The following is a 21382-nucleotide window of genomic DNA, read 5'->3' as shown; positions in this document are numbered from 1 at the left end:
TTTGTATGAACGATCAGACAAGAACCAACGATCAGACAAGAACCGAATACTTTTGTAGGTCACTTAATGGATATCAATGTGGCCCTTATGTTTAGTCCCAGAGAACAGAATAGACTTGGCCCCTGCCTGAGTGGACATGAGGTCTGGTTAGGAAGAGAGACAAAGACAGGTAACTCTAGACTTGAGGTGTGTCTGCCAGGACAGGGGAGCCCAGGGGCTGGGCTGCAAACATGCAGCGTTCATGTTTGTTCCTACTGTGTTCCATGGTCCAGCTCAGAAGGCAGTTATCACCCTCCTCTTTGGAATATTATTGCTCTCGTTTTTAATCAACACTCATCTCTCTACCAACCATTTATAAAATAGTAGAGAGAATGGTGGGCTTCCCAGGTGGCACTAGTGGCAAAGAACCCACCTGCCATTGTAGAAGACATAAGAGACGCAGTTTCGATCCCTGGGTTGGGAATATCCCCTGGGGGAGGGCATGGTAACCCACTCCAGTATTCTTGCCTGGAGAATCCCACGAACAGAGAAGCCTGGCAGGCTACAGCCCACAGGGTCGCAAAGAGTCGTACATGACTGAAATGATTTAGCACACACGCAGAGAGAGTGTTCTTAGATTGCTTTTAAAAAAATGGTGGTGCTGTGTATGTTACACATCTAAAAAATAAAGTGATCATTCTTAGCAAGAACATTTCAAAAAGCGAGATCCCAGTCCCCTGTGAAATCTACTTAATCCTTCATTACTGCTTACTGCTGGCAAATCTGTTAACATCTTTAGAACAAGATCGAATCATCCCTGTCAGGCAAAGGGTAGTTCTGCATGGCTGTGGAATAGAGTGATTGCATGCTAGCTGGGTACCCTTCACTGCTCTGGGCCTCAGTTTCTCCATCTGTAAAGTGGGCATGACTCAGAAAATGCTACCCGCCTAATAGTTTCCTATGAGGTCAAAATAGGCGAATACTTGGCATAGCACCTGGTTCATAGGCAGCATCATGTGGGCGTTTAACTAAAGAATGAAAGAACTTTCTGTGCTAATGTTTCCTTTGTGTGTCGACAGGCTAAGATTCTGTTTTAGCTGCAGGATGGTTTGAGTTAGGCGCTGGTTTTCTATTAAAGCTTCTTTGATCTCTCGATCCAGCCATCTTGGCAAAGCATGTGGTTTCTGCTTGCAGGGGCGTATGGAGTGGGTGCATTTTATGGTTCTCTTTGATAAGCAATGTGGTAGGAACATTCGGCTCGTGCATAACAGCTTAATGACTTTCCACAATAATTTCTTATATCTAAGGTGATTTTCCTTCAGCCTGGGAGTTGAGACAATGTATTTTGCTAGAAAGTAAATAAACTTAGAAGGAGGAAATGAGAATTTTCTTTGCTGCTTGCCATGCTCTCGCTTTTTAAAGTTTCATAACATGCACTTTCATTAAATAAAAATATCTACCCTTCTTTTTTTTTTCTTTACCTTGTGTTTTGTTCCCCTTGGCTTCACTAAGAGATTTGAAAATGAACTGATGTGGAAGGCAAGCCCAGAAAAGTTTAATGCAGTTTGTACCTTCAGCTTGAAAGTTGCTGTTATACCTTCGGCTACATTTTAGTTAAAGCGTTATGTTAGTTGCTCAATCACGTCCAACTCTTTGTGATCTCATGGACCATAGTCTGCCAGGCTCCTCTGTCCATGGAATTCTCTAGGCAAGAATACTGGAATGGGTAGCCATTCTTTTCTCCAGTTAGGTATTTCAGCTGTCTTATAAAATTTTTTTTCCTTGATGAAATCTTTTCCCCTAATCATGAGAGAAGAAACATGTTTAAAAATTAAAAACAAAAGGAATTTCTGTTTTCCCCTTATAAGAAAAAAATTTTTTTGGCCACACCATGGAGCATGTGGAATCTTAGTTTCCTGACTAAGGATTGAACCGCCTCCCCTTGCATTTGAAGCACAGAGTGTTAACCACTGGGCCACCAGGGAAGTTCTGAGGAATTTGTAACTAAAAATTATCATAAGTAAAACTTGTATGTCAGAATTCATGGTGGTAGTTGTTTAGTTGCTTAGTCATGTCTGATTCTTACGACCTCAGGGACTGTAGACTGCCAGGCTCCTCTGTCCATGAGATTCCTCAGGCAAGAATACTGGAGTGGATTGCCATTTCCTCCTCCAAGGAACTGAACCTGGGTCTCCTGCATTGCAGTGGGATTCTTTCCGCTGAGCCACCAGGGAAGCCTCATCAGAATTCATAAGTAAGTGTTAGTCGCTCAATCATGCCCGACTCTGCGACCTCATGAACTGCAGCCCACCAGGCTCCTCTGTCCATGAGATTTTCCAGGCAAGGATACTGGAGTGGGTTGCCATTTCCTCCTCCAGGGGATCTTCCCAACCCAGGGATCGAATCCAGGTCTCCTGCACTGCAGGAAAATTATTTACCGACTGAGCTAGTCAAAATTTATATGTAATGCCAAAAGAAGGCTTTCATGAAATTGTTTACCTTTTCATGATGAGATATTAGGGTTATAATGTAATCAAACGGCTTAGGATAATTCAAGTGAAAAGAATCAAAAGTGAGAAACAGAAGGGTAGAACCAGTTGGAAATCATTCACTTAGCAAATATTATCCAGTACAGAACTAGCATGACCTTGGGAGGAAAATGAAGGTGTATAAGGAGAAGAGATGGACACATACCCAACAAGTACCAAAAAAAGTAGTTCCAAGTAGGAGGTGGTAGAAAAGTTTGGGAGGAGACTTTACTTCTTGTTTGGATGATCAGATGGTTTCTCAAAGAGGGAACATTTGCCTATGCAGTGGGGGATGAGAGGATTTTAGGAATCGGGGTTGGCCTTCCTGGTGGAGAAAAAGACATGTAATTAGGAGAGAGGTGACAAGTGGAAAGTAAATGTTACTGAGTTCAAGTTCATACTGCCTGCTGCAGGACAGGCCAATAAATCAAGAAATGAGTTGTTGGGGCAAGAAATAGCAACTTTATTTTGGGAGGCCAGCAGACTGAAAAGGTAGTGGATTAGTGTCCCAAAGACCCATCTTCCATACAGATCTGCACCTACGGAGCGCAACTATCCATGCTTGGCAAGAGACAAGTGAGGCATCTGGTTGTCTTTTTAGAAGACACCAGTCTGTGGGCGATTCATGCCAAATGTGTCACAGTTGTGCCAAAGGACATTCAGCCAGCATGTTGCATACACGGAGAATATCCCTAAGACCCTACTAGGACAGAAAACATTTCACTCTTTAAAAAAAAGAATTATCTTCTTGATTGATAGTTCTAAATGTTACGTTTTTACTCCATGGGGTCAAAAGCTACCTGTGTGATTTTGAGTGAAAAAATAGGGGGCAGCAATCAGGGGTCGACAATTTCTATTTCCATTTGTTTGAGAATAGTATTAAAAGCAGAGACACTAACACAGGTCAGAATGTTTCAGCAAGCAAGTTTAAGAAGTTGAATTTTATAACAATAAACCTGTTAAAATATTGCCAGCATTTGGACTTTCTTAAATGTCTTTAAAAAAATTTTTTATTGATATGGGTGTACCTATGGCTGATTCTTGCTGATGTATGACAGAAAACCACAAAATTCTGTAAAGCAATTATCCTTCAATTAAAAAAATAAAGTGGCAAAAAAAATTTTTATTGAGATATAGTTGATTTACAAAGTGGTATTTCAGGTATACAGAACAGTGATTCAGTTATATATATATACATATATATATTCTTTTTTAGGTTCTTTTACATAATAGATAAGTGATTCAGGTATACACACACACACACACACACACACACACACACACACACACACACATTTCCCTGGTGTCTCAGACACAGCGCTGCCTGTAGTGCAGGAGACCTGGGTTTGACCCCTGGCTCAGGAAGATGCCATGCAGAACGGAATGGCAATCCACTCCACTATTCTTGCCTGGAGAATTTCATGGACAGAGAAGCCTGGTAGGCTACAATCCATGGGCTTGCAAAGAGTTGGATACAGTTGAACAACTAACATACTCACACAAACACACATTAAACATATATTCTTTTTAAGGTTCTTTTCCATTATAGATTAAGTATTGTTACCTGTGCTACACAGTAAGACCTATTGTTTATCTATTTTATATATAGTAGTGTTTGTGTGTTGGGCTTCCCTGATAGCTCAGTTGGTAAAGAATCTGCCTGCAATGCAGGAGACCCTGCTTCTATTCCTGGGTTGGGAAGATCTGCTGGAGAAGGGAAAGGCTACCCACTTCAGTATTCTGGCCTAGAGAACTCCATGGACTGTATAGTCCATTGGGTTGCAAAGAGTCGGACACGACTGCTCTTACTCTATCCCTCTCTCCACGCCTTTCCCCTTTGGTAACCATCACTTTGTTTTTTTGTCAGTGAGTCTATTTCTGTCTTGTGAATAATTTCATTTACATCATTTTAAAAATTCCAAATATAAACAGTATCATATGATATTTAAAACAAGTCCGTTTCTTCTTGATGGCAACTAAATGGCCTTTGCAGTAGTTTAATCATATGGTAGGCTCCATCTGTTCAGTACACTTTTGAGTTGCTTTACATACATGTGTCTAGTGGTGTGTATCTTCTGTACTGTTCCTGCAAGTTTGCTATTAAAGTATATTAAGCTTTTTAAAAAATCTAGGAATAATTTCCACTTTGTTACGCACCTAGATTTACTGTGTCCACCATCAAAGTGATGTCATGACCTCAGGGAAATGAGTGAGCTTTGCGTTACTGGTTCTTTGGGATACATCTTCAGCATATGAATAGTTTAAAGGATCTGGGCTTCACCACACACACACACACACACACACACACACACACACACACACACACAGCATTTCCTCACCAGAGGAAACCAAAATGAAGTTTTTCGAAAACACAAAATTATTTCAGTATGACAAACTCTAGGGATATCATCATATTCATTAAGTCGACTTGGTTTGTAATTCCTGATACCTACTGGTGAGGTGTGAATGAGAATAGAAATTGAATCTGCCTTCATTTCTAAACTCATCTGCAGTAACAGGAAGAGCTGGCAGACACGTATTTATAAAATGTGCTTACACCCTCATCTACCTCTATCTCTGAAGACATGTTTAGAATTTTGTCTTACACTTGCCTAAGCTTAAGAATATTTTCTCAGTTATTTTAAAATTGTATTCATTGTTAATAAAACCTGGGAGAGATGCAGGGTAAAACCTGTCTACTGATTGTTTCATTTAATAGTTTGCAGTTGGATGAAACAGATGCGATAAGCATGCACTGCAGCTTCATCCTAATAGGCTTGTAGGGACCCTATGACAGGTGGAAAGTTATCCGTAAAGATCCTCTTGGTAGTTCAGGAAGTAAATTTACCTGAGAAGAGGTCATTGTGCATAAAGAGTACATTAGTTTGGCTTCTGATGGTCAGGAATAAGGTGTGTTTTCTGTGATGACCTTCAGGTGTAGGTGTCTTGCTGAGAACTATGGCAGTGTCACTGGGAAAGTACACATTTGAGATGAAGTGTATAGATATTTTTGTATTAGTGCTGCAATCTGCTGCTCTCATTCTTACTCATTCTAGCAAGGCTTTGATATTTAACTGTTTCTTCTACTCCTCATAGAGCAGTTACTGTGTTTCAGAAAAAGTTGTAAGCACTGAATGTCTTTTAACTATTTGATCCTCCCAACAATCCCACGGTGCTGTTGTCATTCTCTTCTTATGGATGAGGAGCCTGAAGCCCAGAGAGATCCATTAATGTGCACATGGCCATGTGGCTAGAGATTGATTTGGGAAGGATTTGGCCCAGGTGTTCTCTCTCCAGAGCCCCACTCAGTCTGGACATCTACATATGAGTTTTCTTAAAAGCATGTGGAGTCAAAAACGTTGGTGTAAGAGACCAGTTTAAGAGACATTGCTATTAATGTTTGCATTAATTCAGCAAACATACTGACTACCAGGGACATGATGGGACAAAACAGGGGGCCTGGGAGCTCCGCTAGTAGTCCAGTGGTTAAGAATTTGACTGGCAATGCAGGAGACACTGGTTCATTCCCTGGTCTGGGAACATCCCACATGTCACAGAGCAACTAAGCCCATGAGCCACAACTACTGAAGCTTGTATGTCTGGAGCCTGTACTCCTCAACAAGAGAAGCCACCTCAGTGAGAAGCCCATGCCCCACAACTAGACAGTAGCCCCCAATCTCTACAACTAGAGAAAGCCCACATACAGCAAAGGAGACCCACCACAACCAGTAAATAAATCTTTTAAAAAAAATAATATATATATATATATATATATATATATGGCACCTGTCTCAAGGGACATATTTCCTCTAGATATGAAATAGGAGTGAAGTGCAGACTTAAGAATATCACATTGCAACTAATTAAAAGGTTGGACTTGGCTTTTTAAAAATGGAAATATAATTTGTGTGTCATACAATGCACCATTTTAAAGTATTTAATACAAAGTTTTACAGTCATCACCCCTATCTAGTTTTGGGGCATTTTCATCATCTCCCCCAAATCCCATGCCCATTAGCAGTCACTCCCATTCTCCCCACCTCCCAGTGCCTAGCAACTAATCTACTCTCTTTCTTTATAGATTTGTCTGTTCTGGACATTTCATATAAAAAGAATCACAATTTAGGGCCTTTTGTGTCTGATTTCTTTCACTTAGCATCATGTTTTCAAGGTTCATCCGTACTGTAGCATAAATCATACTTCATTCCTTTTTTTTTTTTTTTTGGCTGAATAATATTTCATTGTATGGAGAAGACCCCATTTTGTTTTCCCAAGTATCAGCCCATGGATGTGCCTTTGCTTTAAAATTGTGTGTCTGGAAAGGCTCCCTGTTAAAAATAAAATTTTAATTCAGTCATCCACCACTGTAATCAACCAGGCAAAACTTTCATTGAAGTATTATGTTTTTGTCAGATTTTCCCTTGACTGTAAATGACTTCTGTTTTAGGACTTTGAGTTGAGTGGATAGCTCTTGGCCTCCCATACCTGGAGCCTCACCAAGCTCTTATCTTATAGACCAAACAGGAAATAGGAATGCAGTTGGCCCTGTGTATCATCAGGTTCTGTATTCTCAGATTCAACCAACCATGGACTGAAAATATTCAGGAAAAGAGATTCCAGAAAGTTCCAAAAAGCAAAACTTCAATTTGCTGTGCATTGGCACCTATTTACATTGCATTTATATTTTACTAGTACTGTAAATAATCCAGAAATGATTTAAAGTATACAGGAGGATGTGTTTAAGTTAGATGTAAATACTATACCATTTTATATAAAGGACTTGAGCATGCACAGATGTTGATATCTGAGGGGGTTGTGGAACGGTGGATACTGAAGGACAACTGTGTGTGTGTATGTGTTTGTGTCTTTAAATTTTCTCTCAAGTCCTTCTTTTCCTTATTACTTTGCAGTAGCTGGACTCAGGGGTATTCTTTTGCATTTGATTTACTTTTTCCCTTTCTCAGTTGTTACATCTGGCTCTGTTGCCATGATCTGCAATACTCTTGAGACTTAGATTCATTTCTGGCTTTTCCTAAAATTCATCTTTGTCAATTTTCAGGTTGATCCAGTCTTCACAAGGGAAGTAAAAGCCAAAGTAAAGAGGTAAGTATGGGACTTTCCTGGTGGTCTGGTGGTTAAAGCTCCAAGCTTCCAATGCAGAGGATTCGGTCTTGATCCCTGGTCAGGGAATGGTAAAGAACCTGCCTGCCAATGCAGGTTCAATCCCTGGGTCGGGAAGATGCCCTGGAGGAGGGCATGGCAACCCACTCCAGTATCCTTGCCTGGAGAATGCCATTGACAGAGGAGCCTGGTGGGCTACAGTCCACGGGGTCACAAAGAGTCGGACACGACTGAAGCAACAGAGAACTGAGGTCCCACATGCTGAGTGACATGGTGAAATACATTTAAAAAAGAGAGAGAGATGGGTAGGGAGTGAACAGGTGTTTTGCAGGAGAGGAAGTCTAGTGACTGATAAATAATCCCAGTTCCCAGCATTCACCGTGTCCCAGGCTTTGTTCCCAGCACTTCATTAATAATTCCTCCTTTAATCTCCTGATGATCCTGTGAGAATCTGGGCGCTATTCCTTTCCCCATTGACAAGCCAGGAAGCTGACATGCTGGGAGCATCAGCAGTTCCCTAGAGAGCAGTCGCATGGATGCATTTGTGAAGACAACCTCACTAGGTCAGGAAATGCCCAGGAAACCCACTTTGAGGTTATAATTGTCCCTGACCTCATGGGTCAAAACCGAAAAAAAACTAAAAAGTCTGCTGGTGAGAGTGAAAATTGCAGCCATTCCCCTGGAAAGCAATTTGCCAGGGTCTTTGGTGTCAATTGCATTTGTCTGCCCGTAACAGAGACCAAGGCTTCCCTGGTGGCTCAGTGGTAAAGAATCTTCCTGCCAGTGCAGGAGATGCAGGTTCCATCCCTGGGCCAGGAAGATCCCCTGGAGGAGGAAATGGCAACCCCCTCCAGCATTCTTGCCTGAAAAATCCCATGGACAGGGGAGGAGCCTGGTGGGCTACAGTCCACGAGGTCGAAAAACAGTCAGACGCGACTCAGCGGCTCAGCAGCAACAACAGAGACCCAACAATGCTGGCTTACACACCCGAAGGCTTTAACAGCTCCCATCAAAAAATCTGAGGACCAAGTAAGACTTCAGAGACATTGTCTCCTGTCTCTCTGTCCTGTGCTCCCTACCTGTGACTTCCATTTCTAAGATGAGTGTAGCTGTAGAACTCACACGTCACTTTCCGTGTTCTAAGTGGGGAGATGGGGCAGGACAAGAGCCAGAAGTTTCCTCTCCCATGTGGGTCGTCCCCCTTTTATGTGTATATCCTCACCCTCCCAGGATCCCAGCTCCTCCTCCACCACCCCGGAGGACTGGGAAACACTGATTTCACCCCCATATGCAATCAGGTGTCTTTATATTGTTCATAGATACAGAATGCATGTATGTAAAAGTATAACCAGTTTTGTGAAAGGATAACCTCAAAACCATGAGACTGGAGAGGGTTGGGGGAATGGGGAAGAATGTCCGTACTGTTGGGTGAGAAAAATAAAACAAGGCAAAACCTCTGTGACAAAGTGTTGGGCACAGGGTATTTGTTGTGTTACACTCTTAGTTTCACTACTTCTAGTTCTCTCTGTTTATGATACGTCTATGCTTATCTCTTTGAGTATCTTTTCTAACATTTCTCTTTATTTATTTATTTGACTGAACTGGGTCTTAGTTGCAGCATGTGGGATCTAGTTCCCTGACCAGGGGTTGAACTCAGGCCCCCTGCATTGGGAGCACAGAATCTTAGCCACTGGACCACCAGGGGTACTTACCCTCTCTGAGTATCTTTTAAAAACAGCATTGGGGAAAAGGCTGCATTATTAGCAAAGGTCTGTTTTCTAAATCATTCAGAGAAAAATGGCAAGAGCCACATCTCTGATGTCCGGTATCTGAGAATCATGTGTCTCATTGGTCAGAAGGATTCAGGATGGAAGCAGGTGTGTTCACAGGCTTCCTCCTTCCCTTATCAGGGATGGAAATAGGATAGATTCTCACTCCAGTATGGTTTTCTGTACTGAACCCTTTATCAATCATGCTTCCCCGGTGATCTAAGATATTTCTCCAAAATTGTCATCTCTCCTCCCAGCCTCTCCCTGGTAAGATTCCCAGCCACAGATGCTCTCTGCCCCCTGTTGTTTCAGGACCCCTGGGGTACGGCTGATCAGGGAGATGGCTCAGGAGGACCTCCATGCGGTCATGAAGAATTGCTTCGCAGTGGTGAATAGCTCTGTCTCTGAAGGCATGTCAGCCGCAATCCTGGAGGTAATGATCTAACGAGTCCTGAAAGTGGAAATATGAAATTGTCGATCACCCCTTTTCTTAGTTATGGAGGTGATGCATTTGTCAATAAAGCTGTGTGCTGCTTAAAGCTAACAAGCACAGCGGCGTCTCTTCGGGAGTTCTAAAGTAGTTTTGAAGTTCTAGCTGAGCCTTAAAAATACTATTTTCTTTCTCCTTGCCATTTTTCCTTGCCAGTGACAAAATGAAATAAAACTAGGATAGTGTCGCCTCTCTGACTCACCTAGTAGCTTCAGTGGGAAGGTGACGGAGACTATGAAGGGCTGGGACAGGATGTGGATAAAGGTGTGTTTTGCAGGAAGCCTTCTTTTGTCTGGATTTCTTCTCCCTCTTTTCGGTTTGTGCAATGATCCCAGATTTTAGGGGATAAGAAAGGGATGGGCTTGTGCACGTGACGGGGTGGGTGTGGTAACGCAGAGAGGAGTGGTTACAGATGCACAGGAGGACGGGGATGGGGGTGGACCGAATCTCTCCATCTAGTGCTCAGCTCTGAAAAATTGCTTCCTGGACCTTCCTAGTTGTCCAGTGGTAAGACTCCACCTTCCACTGCAGGGGGCGAGGGTTCGAACCCTGGTTGGGGAACTAAGATTGCACACGCCGCTGTGCTACGCAGCCAAAAAGAAAAGAAAAGAAAAATTGCGTACTCTACTTGGGCTAAATATGCACATCCCAGCCCAACCTTGCAGTCCATTGCTCGAGTTTTCTGCACTGAAATAAAAACCCACTGCTCTTGAAATCCTTGCAGGCTCTAGTTTGACTGTATCAACTCTTGGGTGGAGGACTTAATCCAACCTTGAAGCCCTTTGCAACCTCTTCTTACTGAACATTTTCCACAGTTGGGTGTTTACCTAGGATTTCTTTTTTTTTTATTTTTGGGATCTTTAAAAAAATTTTTTTGGCTGTGCAGCATGGCATGTGGGATCTTAGTTCTCTGACCAGGGATTGAAACTGTGTTCCCTGCATTGATAAAATGGAGTCTTAACCACTGGACTGCCAGGGAAGTCCCAACCTGGATATCTTTTAAAACTTTTTTTTTTTGGCCATGCCCTAGAACTTCAGGGATCTTAGTTCCCTGACCAGGGATTAAACCCCGGTCCCACAGTAGTGAAAGTGTGGAGTCCCAGCCGCTGGACCACCAGGGAATTCCCTTCCCCGGATTTCTTAATGGCGTTGTGCCAGTGACTTGAGGTCATCACCAGTGTGCCCTTAATACAGAATGGTTTTTCTTTTCTCTTATTTTGCTGTTGGTTCATGGCATGCTGAGTTCCTTTAAGAGTGATATTAGTAAAGAGGACATGCCATCCATCCTGTCATAACCAGCTTTTGGTGCTGAGGGGAGCAGCACCATTGAATTTCCAACGAATGTGTAGAATTTCCTATAGTTCTCTACACAAGCCTTGCAGACAATGGATGCTGCAGAAGTCCTGTGGATTAGCACTTGATAAAACCCCCTGTTCAGTTCAGTTCAGTCGCTCAGTCACGTCCAGCTGTTTGCAATCCCCTGGGCTGCAGCACGCCAGGCCTCCCTGTCCATCACCCACTCCTGGAGTTCACTCAAACTCATGTCCGTTGAGTCGGTGATGCCATCCAACCATCTCGTCCTCTGTCATCCTCTTCTCCTCCCACCTTCAATCTTTCCCAGCATCAGGGTCTTTTCTAATGAGTCAGTTCTTCACATCACGTGGCCAAAGTATTGGAGCTACAGCTTCAACATCAGTCCTTCCAGTGAACACCCAGGACTGATCTCCTTTAGGATGGACTGGCTGGATCTCCTTGCAGTCCAAGGGACTCTCAAGAGTCTGTCTCCTCCAACACCATAGTTCAAAAGCATCAATTCTTTAGCCTCAGCTTTCTTTACAGTCCAATTCTCACATCCATACATGACTACTGGAAAAACCATAACTTTGACTAGATTGACCTGTGTTGGCAAAGTAATGTCTCTGTTTTTTAACATGCTCTCTAAGTTGGTCATAGCTTTTCTTCCAAGAAATAAGCATCTTTTAATTTCATGGCTGCACTCACCATCTGCAGTAATTTTGGAGTCCCTCAAAATAAAGTCTCTCACTGTTTCCATTGTTTCCCCATCTATTTGCCATGAAGTGATGGGACCAGATGCCATGATCTAGTTTTCTGAATGTTGAGTTTTAAGCCAACTTTTTCACTCTCTTCTTTCACTTTCATCAAGAGGCTCTTTAGTTCTTCTCTTTCTGCCATAAGGGTGGTGTCATCTGCATATCTGAGGTTATTGATATTGCTCCCAGCAATCTTGATTCCAGCTTGTGCTTCATCCAGTCCAGCATTTTGCATGATGTACTCTGCATACAAGTTAAATAAGCAGGGTGGCAATATACAGCCTTGACATATTCCTTTCCCAATTTGGAACCAGTCTGTTGTTCCATGTCCAGTTCTCACTGTTGCGTCTTGACCTGCATACAGATTTTTCAAGACGTAGGTCAGGTGGTCTGGCATTCCCATCACTTGAAGAATTTTCCACAGTTTGTTGTGATCCACACTGTCAAAGGCTTTGGCATAATCAATAAAGCAGAAGTAGATGTTTTTCTGGAACTCTTTCACTTTTTCGGATGATCCAGCGGATGTTGGCAATTTGATCTCTGATTCGTCTGCCTTTTCTAAATCCAGCTTGACTATCTGGAAGTTCATGGTTCATATACTGTTAAAACCTAGCTTGGAGAATTTTGAGCATCACTTTGCTAGCATGTGAGATGAGTGCGATTGTGCAGTAGTGTGAACACTCTTTGGCATTGCTTTTCTTTAGGATTGGAATGAAAACTGACCTCTTCCAGTCCTGTGGCCACTGCTGAGTTTTCCAAATTTGCTGGCATATTGAGTACAGCACTTTCACAGCTTCATCTTTTAGGATTTGAAACAGCTCAATTGGAATTCCATCACCTCTACTAGCTTTGTTTGTGGTGATGCTTCCTAAGGCCCACTTTTCTTTGAATTCCAGGATGTCTGGTTTTAGGTGAGTGATCACACCATTGTGATTATCTGGGTCATGAAGATCCTTTTTGTATAGTTCTTCTGTGTATTCTTGCCACCTCCACTTAATATCTTCTGCTTCTGTTAGGTCCATACCATTTCTGTCCTTTATTGAGCCCTTCTTTGCATGAAATGTTCCCTTGGTATCTCTAGTTTTCTTGAAGAGATCTCTAGTCTTTCCCATCCTGTTGTTTTCCTCTACTTCTTTGCACTGATCACTGAGGAAGGCTTTCTTATCTCTCCTTGCTATTCTTTGGAACTCTGCATTCAAATGGGTGTATCTTTCCTTTTCCCCTTTGCCTTTTGCTTCTCTTCTTGTCACAGCTATTTGTAAGACCTCCTCAGACAACCATTTGGCCTTTTTGCATTTCTTTTTCTTGGGTATGGTCTTGATCACTGCCTCCTGTACAATGTCATGAACCTCTGTCCATAGTTCTTCAGGCACTCTGTCAGGTCTAATCCCTTGAATCTATTCCCTTTGAATCTAATCCCTTGAATCCCTTGAATCTATTTTTACCCCCTGCAGAAAAGGAAATGTTTGGCCATTGGTCCTTCAAGTCTTTGAATCACATTTCACATCTCTGTTCTCATAACCCCAGTTTTTTACTTCAGGGTCTGCTTACTTAGAGTGATGCTATTATTGTATCATAAGTATTTGTAACATCCATTTATTCCTTTGGGCACTAGTTGAATTTACTGACCAAAGGTACAGTTTGTGAATTTTGATGTTTCAGAAGTCATGGTAAATAATTAAAGCAGGAAAAAAAAAATCATGCTCCATAAACTTAAGAAATGACTGATGGTGTATGCCTAATATTTTCTTTGAATGTGGCAGCATTTAAAAAAGCAAACAAAGAAAACCAAAAATAAAATACCATGGGCTGGGGTAGAAACTATATACCGATGCCTGAAATTCTCGTGTATGGAAGCTATTAGAGCACAGAGCCTGGATTTGTGACATGTTCTTCTTCAGCCAGATGTTGAATGCCTCAATATCTCAATCTGAGCTTAATGATTAGCATTAATCTCAATTGTGGTTTAAAATCAGCTTTCAACTAGAGTCACTGGAGTAGTATATTGTACTCTTCATATTAGCTTTAAAAATGTACATTCTTAGAGTACCAGTCCTTAAGCCTTGCTGAATCGCTCCTTTGTATGTAAATACACATTTCCTCTCCCCCACCTTCTTAAGAAAAGGTAAAGTGGATTTCGGGAATGATTTTGTAGCCAGCACATACAGCATTTCATTGCAGATGAATTGCTGTCAGATCTCATTTACTTCAAAGGAAAGGCAGCTCTGAGTAATTCTGTCTGCTTTCAGATCCCGACACTGTGTTCCTTTTGAAAACTCCAAAATAACCTTTGGGATGAGGGTTTTGAATGAAACTGATTTTAGAGGAGCCGCCGTGGAGGGTGGATTGCATTAGAATCAATTCAAAGACCCAAAGTGGTTAATCACAGAATAAGTGCATCTCACTTTGGAGGGAGGGGATCTTCTGACCTTTCAGAATTAGCATTGTTTTGTCATGCATGGGTGCATGCTAAGTCGCTTCAGTTGTGTCCCACTCTTTGCGGCCTTGTGGACTGTAGCCTGCCAGCCTCCCCTGTCAATGGGATTCTTCAGGCAAAAAGTCTGGAGTGGGTTGCCATAACCTCCTCCAGGGAATCTTCCCAGTATCAAGCCCAGTTCTCTTATGTATTCTCCTTTGGCCGGCAGGTTCTTTACCACTAGTGCCTCCTGGGAAGCCCTTGTTTTGTCGCAGAGACATGTAAAAATCCCATTTGATAAGACACTTTTTTTTTTAAACATGGACTGTCACCCACCAGGCTCTTCTGCCCATGGGATTGCCCAGGCAAGAATATTGGTAAGGGTTGCGTTTCCTCCTCCAGAGGATCTTCCTGACCCAGGAATAGAACCCACGTCTCCTGCATTGGTAGGCTGATTCTTTACCACTGAGCTACCTGGGAAACCCAATATCAACACCTATATAAGACACCCTTCAAAAGCTCACTTAGTGTGTTGATATAGAACCCTGTTGGCCGTGTTTCCAAAGACTGTTCTGCAGTGTTAGACTGGGGGATCATATCTCTGAAAACCCTTATCAGCCCTGCTGAGGATGGTGCACCAGAGACAGAGCATTTAAATCTATTTTTATTTATTCATTTTTAATTTATTCATTATTCAGTGCCCAGCAAGTAGAATCTTAGTTCCCCAACCGGGGATCAAACCCATATCCCCTGCAGTGGAAGGTGGAGTCTTAACCACTGGACCACCAGGGGAAGCCCCAACAAAGCTTTTTTAGAAGTTCAAATGTGAAGCTTCCACCTACTTGCTGGATGCTTGAAGAGCTCATGGTGGGCAAGAGAAATCCAGTGACTGCAAACGTGACTAAGTGTTTGGTACCCTTGAGCTCTGATGTTTCCTGTTCTTAGTCCCCAGATGGGGCCCCAGATACCAGATTTGAGCTGATTTCTGCTCCAAGTGCCCCTCCCCAACACTGCCCCTTTCCCGGATCATGACCTGACGGGGTTCAGAGGGTAAGCTAGCTCATTTCCAAACACCATCTCCCCAAGACATGCCCAGGCACTGTGCTCATCAGGACCAGCATCACAGCACAGTCATATTCTGAGACTTTGCCTTTTTGAAGAGGTAACTTTACACCTAAAGAAAGTGACTTGAGAATCAACCATCCTTAATGTCACATCTTGGCTGAATGAAAATAGCATTTCCACATGCTTTTTAAATGACATTTTTTTTTTCTTTCTCTTTTATTGAAGTATAGTTGATGTACAATATAATATTAGTTTCAGTGTACAGCAAAGCGATCCTGTTATATGTATGCATCTATATTCTTTTTTTCCAATTCTTTTCTATTATAGGTTATTATAAGATATTGAATATACAGTTGCTTGTGCTAAACCGTAAATCCTTGCTGTTTAAGATGAACTTTGTCTCCCCAAAATGATGGTAATGAGCAATGGATTTGAGACCCCCTGTGTTAGTTGAGAGCAAAGCCCCCACCAGGGCAAGACCACAGTTTTGCAATTCCTGGCCTGTGATCTTTTCCAAAATGCCAGATGGTGCTCACTGAAGGTCAGAGCCCACGGCCCAAACACTGGGCTCATAAGGTGCCTGTGACCCTAGTGTTGACATGTTAGAGTTACTTTCTGCTTATGCTGCTGAGTTTTCCCAAGTGCAGTGACAATTGTTGTTCAGTCGCTAAGTTGTGTCCAACTCTTTGTGACCCCGTGTACTGCAGCATGCCAGGCTTCCCTGTCCTTCACTATCTCCTGGAGCTTGCTCAAACTCATGTCTTGAGTCAGTGGTGCCATCCAACCATCTCATCCTCTGCCGCCCTCTTCTCCTCCTGCCCTCAATCTTTCTCAGCATCAGGATCTTTTCCAATGAGTTGGCTCTTAGCATCAGGTAGCCAGTGTATTGGAGCTTCAGCATCAGTCCTTCCAAGGAATATTCTGGGTTGATTTCCTTTAGGATTGACTGGTTTGATCCCCTTGCAGCCCAAGGGACTTTCAAAAGTCTTCTCCAGCACCACAGGTTCAAAAGCATCAATTCTTCGGCACTCAGCCTTCTTTATGATCCAGCTCTCACTTCCATACATGACCACTGGAAAAACCATAGCTTTGACTCTAATGACAGTGGAGGGTCCCAATCTTTACCCTACAAGATGAGCCTGGAAATTCATGACTTGGAGACTTTTATCATCATGAGGACCCCCATGCTGGCTGATCCCAGCCCTTTGGGACTGGAAAGGTGGTTTAGTGGGTAATCAGGTGATAAATCTTGTTCCTCCTTATCTCTGTGTCCATGCCAAAGGGATGTGTATGGACCTGGTGGCATTCATATGACTGGTGCTGAAAGAATATTACCCATCAGGGAAAGTGAGAATAATGGTAATTAAAATGTATACTCCAGGGACTTCCCTGCTGGTCCAGTGGCAAAGTCTCCATGCTCCCAATATAGGGGCTGGGTTTTGATCCATTGTCGGGGAACTAGATTCCACATGCCACAGCTAAGAGTTCACATGCCACCATGGAGATCCTGCGTGCAGCAACTAAAACCCGGTGCAGCCAAATAAATAGGTAAATATTTTCAAGAAGTGTACCCCAGGCTGCCACTGAAGAAGTGTGAACTGAACACTGGAGAGAGAGAAGGTTTCTTTGTGACACTGCAATAAGACAGACCATTACAGCATATAGTTTCCCAGCACTTGCAAATACAGTCAGTCATTAAGATTCAGTGTGTAGTTGGAAAATCCGGGGTTTGTGTTGGGAAACCACTGTGGGCAAAGTTTTGGGGTGATGCCAGAGCTCCAGTGAAACTAAAGAGTCATTCTGTCACAACTTGGCTCATCTCACCACACAGACTCTGACAGTGATCGCCCACCCGTCTCCTTTGCTCTTTACATCCTTTCAGGCAATGGATTTGGAAGTCCCGGTGTTGGCGAGGAACATCCCCGGAAACTCCGCGGTGGTGAAGCATGAAGTTACAGGATTGCTGTTTTCAGACCCTCAGGTAAAGGAGAGCGATTTCCCTGTGTTCACCTGGTCTGAGTCGTTTTCACCCGCCTATGGTTCAGAGAGTCTGTAATTTGCATCTTTGTGATGAGCTCTCAGTGTTCCCTTTTTACAGTAAGTCCCCTACATACAAACAAGCCCAATTCCGAGAGCACGTTCATAAGTCCAGTTTGTTTGCAAGTCCAGCAAAATTAGCTTAGGTACCCAACTAACACAGTTGGCTATATGGTACTGTACTGTAATAGGGTTATAACACTTTTCATACAAATACTACATAAAAAGCAAACAATTAAGAAAAATTTTTAATCTTACAATAGAGGACCTCGAAAAATACAGTAAGACAAGGGACATATATTGAGTGGACAAGCGGGAAGAGTCGCCGGCGAGAGAAGGGGGAGGAGGTGGAGATGGTAGAGCTGAACGATCGTCAGCAACAGGAGACGGAGGGCAAGCCGCAGCTTCACTCATGCCTGGTGTTGATGGCTCAGGTTCTGCTTCCTTGCTGGATTTAATTCTATCGACCCTCTTGTAAAAACAGTCCAGTGATGTCTGGGTAGCAGCTCTTTTTTTCTCGTCATAGATGACACAGTAGCACTGGATTGCTTTCTGAACGGCTGCTGCAGCCTTCATGTACCAGTTTATGTTAGGGTCCTATGCCTCAAAACCTACCAGTGCCTCCCCCAGTAAAGGAAATCTGCGCTCCTGTTCTCTATATATTGTGCAGTCAGGGACACAGGAGCACAGCCTCGGGTAGAGGATGCAGGCACGTGACAATGTGCGCCAGTGGTGCTGGTTTAGTTGCTAAGTCCTGTCTCGCTCTTGCGACCCCAGGGACTGTAGCCCACCAGGCTCCCCTGTCCTTGTGGTTTTCCAGGCAAGAATACTGAAGCGGGTTGCCAATCCCTGCATGACTGGACTTGCGAATGTGAATTAGCATCTTTGAAAGCTAGCAACTTGAAGGTTTACATGTAGGGGACTTACTGTAATCAGTAGAAGAGTATATGGAACACAGGGTCACTTCGTCACATGGGCAAGCCTCCTGGACATGTGACTCAAAGAAACCTAGGGACTTTCCAGAAACATGAGATCTGAGTTCTATTTCTGATGTTGCTGGTGTTGATTACCGTGACCCTGAGCAAGTCACTTCCCCTCTTAGATGTTTGAATTTCTAGTTTTTTTTTTTTTAGTTTATTTTATTGAAGTATAGTTGATTTACAATATGTTAGTTTCTGCTGTATAGCAGAGTGATTCAGTGATATATGTATATACGTGTGTGCATTCTCTTTCATATTCTTTGCCATCATGGTTTATCACAGGATATTTAATATAGTTCCCTGTGTTCTACAGTAGGATCTTGTTGTTTATCCATGCTATATATAGTAGTTTGTGTCTACTAACCCCAAACTCCCAAATAGATTTCTGGTTTCTGAAGCAGGTACTCTTCAGGTATAATCCTGTGCTTCTGGAATATCCCCTGGTGTTCAGAAGATTGCCATATATCTGATCCCTTGCAGTTCTTCAAAACAATGTACAGAATAGGCAGCATAGTTGTGTTCATACATGTATGTGTCTGATACATGTGTGCATCTGAAATTAAAATTAAGGCCAGTGCAGCTGACAGTGGGCACGGATGATGGGCACAGTGTCATCTGGGGCACACGTGTGTACCAGGACCTTCCTGGACATGCGTGAGGGGGTCCCAGTCCCAAGGTCTGAAGTTCCAAGGATGTGCCTGCCTTTAAACCTCCAGGACCCTGTGCAGGGTTGTAGCCTTGACCTGAGTCTCCAAGCTCCGCCTTCTCCTCCATACAAGTGGAACTAATTAGAACAGCACATAGAGGTGTGTGGTGGGCTAAAGGGGCTGATGTACAGGGCTGAGCCGTGGGTACAGCACACAGCCCGGGGCTCTGGGTACACTTATCAACAAAAGAAGAGCCCTTGATGCCCTACAGCTCGTGGTGTTGTTGTTTAGCCAGTAAGTTGTGTCTGACTCTTTGTTACCCCTTGAACTGTAGTCCGCCAGGTTCCTCCGTCTATGGGATTCTCCAGGGAAGAATACTGGAGTGGGTTGCCATTGCCTTCTCCATTGGCTCGTGTTAGGTGGCAGTAAAAAAAAAAACAACTCAAGTCTTTAGATTTAAGAATTAGGTTCTACCTAGCATCATCTTTATGAAAGCATATGTTATATGCAGAAATAAAGGCAGAAATAAAGGGATTTATACTTAAAAGCATGGGTCAACTCCAATATTTGAAAATTCAGTCTTTCAGCTATCATACAGCAGATGTTTAATCCCCAATCGCTTTTCCTTTCCCTTAGAAGAATTACAGGTGACCTGGTTTCACTGCCTACTGACATAGAGTCACACAAACAAGATGGGACCAGCTTCCCTGGGGGAGTGGTGGGGTTGCAGGTAGTCTGGCATCACCAGGTACTGTGTGGGTGCAGCTGCTCACCTGGGAAGCCACCTGAAAAAGCAATGGTTGGGTCCAGGGCTTATTTGTTATGGTCTAACAAAAGGCATGTCTCAACTAACGCCTTTCCTTTGAATGTTGTTGTTGGTTAGTTGCTCAGTCGTGTCTGATTCTTTGCAACCCCATGGACTGTAGCCCTGCAGAATCTTCTGTCCATGGAATTCTCCAGGCCACAATACTGGAGTGGGTTGCCATTTCCTCCTCCAGCAGACTTCCAGATCCAGGGATCAAACCCACATCTCCTGCGTTGCAGGCGGTTTCTTTATCACTGAGCCACTGGGGAAGCCCTTTCCTTTGAATGTTGTTGTTTGAGGAGGGCATGGCAACCCACTCAGTATTCTTGCCTGGAAAATCCCATGGACAGAGGAGCCAGGTGGGCTACAGTCCACGGGGTCAAAAAAAGTTGGACACAACTGATGCAACTTAGCACGCACGCAGTGCACGTGTTATTTTTTAGTTGCTAAGTCTTGTCTGACTCTTTTGTGACCCTATGGACAGTAGCCTGCCAGACTCCTCTGTCCATGGGGTTCTCCAGGCAAGAAACTGGTGAGGGTTGCCATTTCCTTCTCCAGCAGATCTTCCCGACCCAGGGATCGAACCTGCGTCTGCCTGCATTGCAGGCAGGTACTTTACTGCTGAACCACCGGGGAAGCTGAGCCGTCGGGGAAGCCCTTTCCTTTGAATAGTAACCCCTAAAAGCCAAAACAATACCAGGAAATGAAGAGTGTGTAGTAGTTCCCTGCTGATTCTCTAGACTAAAGCCTATTGCTTTTTACCACGTTCTGCATCTCTCTGCATCAGCACCAGCCATGCCGGAGGTCATAGGATATTATCTCCCCGTGGGCAAAGAGATTTTGTTTTCATCTTCCCAAACACACTGTCTATTTATTTTATAGCTCAATTTCAAACCACTGCAGTTTTATCAGCAAGTGTCTGAATAGCCATCACTTATAAATGGGTGTATCAAGTCCAATGTTAGAACAAGAGCAGTTTGGCTCTCCTGACTTCATTTCATGTTCCTTGTAAGACATTCCTTTTAATATTTGCAAATAACGATCCCATTGCTGACACATCCAAGTTATTTCTGCTGGTTACCGGCTTCCTGTGAGTTATCAGACACAGCCCCACAGCACTGACAAAGTTAAGGCTTGGGCTTATTTTGATTCCAACCCTTTAAAGTTACTTTTACAAAGGATGTTAAAAAAAAAAATAGAACTGCTCTATGTTTCATACAGGGGGAGGCTGTGTTATTTTTTTTTTCCTTTTTAATATCACATTTTGAAACATGTGCTAGACACAGATATCACACGTGGCTTTATTTCATAGTCGTGATCAGACTCGACCTAGCAAGGAGTGGGAGCTGTTGCTTTAAAAACAAATGTGCCTTTTCCACAAGTCAGTGGCTGTGGTTGCTGTCATCTCGGTTCAGGAGCTCAGATGAAGTTAACCACTGATTGATTGTCAGTGTTTGTGAGATTTATTTCGAATGTGTATTCAAATATGTCCCC

At 43.2% G+C, this 21382-nt stretch overlaps 1 protein-coding gene across 2 annotated transcripts in view; it reads left to right on the top strand.

Moving 5' to 3' along the window:
• The window catches only part of GLT1D1 (glycosyltransferase 1 domain containing 1), a 111841-nt gene that overhangs the window by 70027 nt on the left and 20432 nt on the right, over positions 1-21382 (top strand). The window contains exons 9-11 of one of the 2 annotated variants that reach the window (XM_070475072.1): positions 7567-7610; positions 9710-9830; positions 17302-17400. In XM_070475072.1, the coding sequence (XP_070331173.1) occupies positions 7567-7610; positions 9710-9830; positions 17302-17400 (264 nt within the window). The remainder of the gene's footprint in view (positions 1-7566; positions 7611-9709; positions 9831-17301; positions 17401-21382) is intronic. The other variant, XM_070475073.1, reaches the window with a different exon arrangement.

The sequence above is a fragment of the Odocoileus virginianus genome, chromosome 12 (assembly GCF_023699985.2).
Source record: "Odocoileus virginianus isolate 20LAN1187 ecotype Illinois chromosome 12, Ovbor_1.2, whole genome shotgun sequence".
Classification (NCBI taxonomy): domain Eukaryota; kingdom Metazoa; phylum Chordata; class Mammalia; order Artiodactyla; family Cervidae; genus Odocoileus; species Odocoileus virginianus.
The sequence above is the reverse complement of the archived record's forward strand: the minus strand, read 5'-3'. Positions and strand labels throughout refer to the sequence as shown.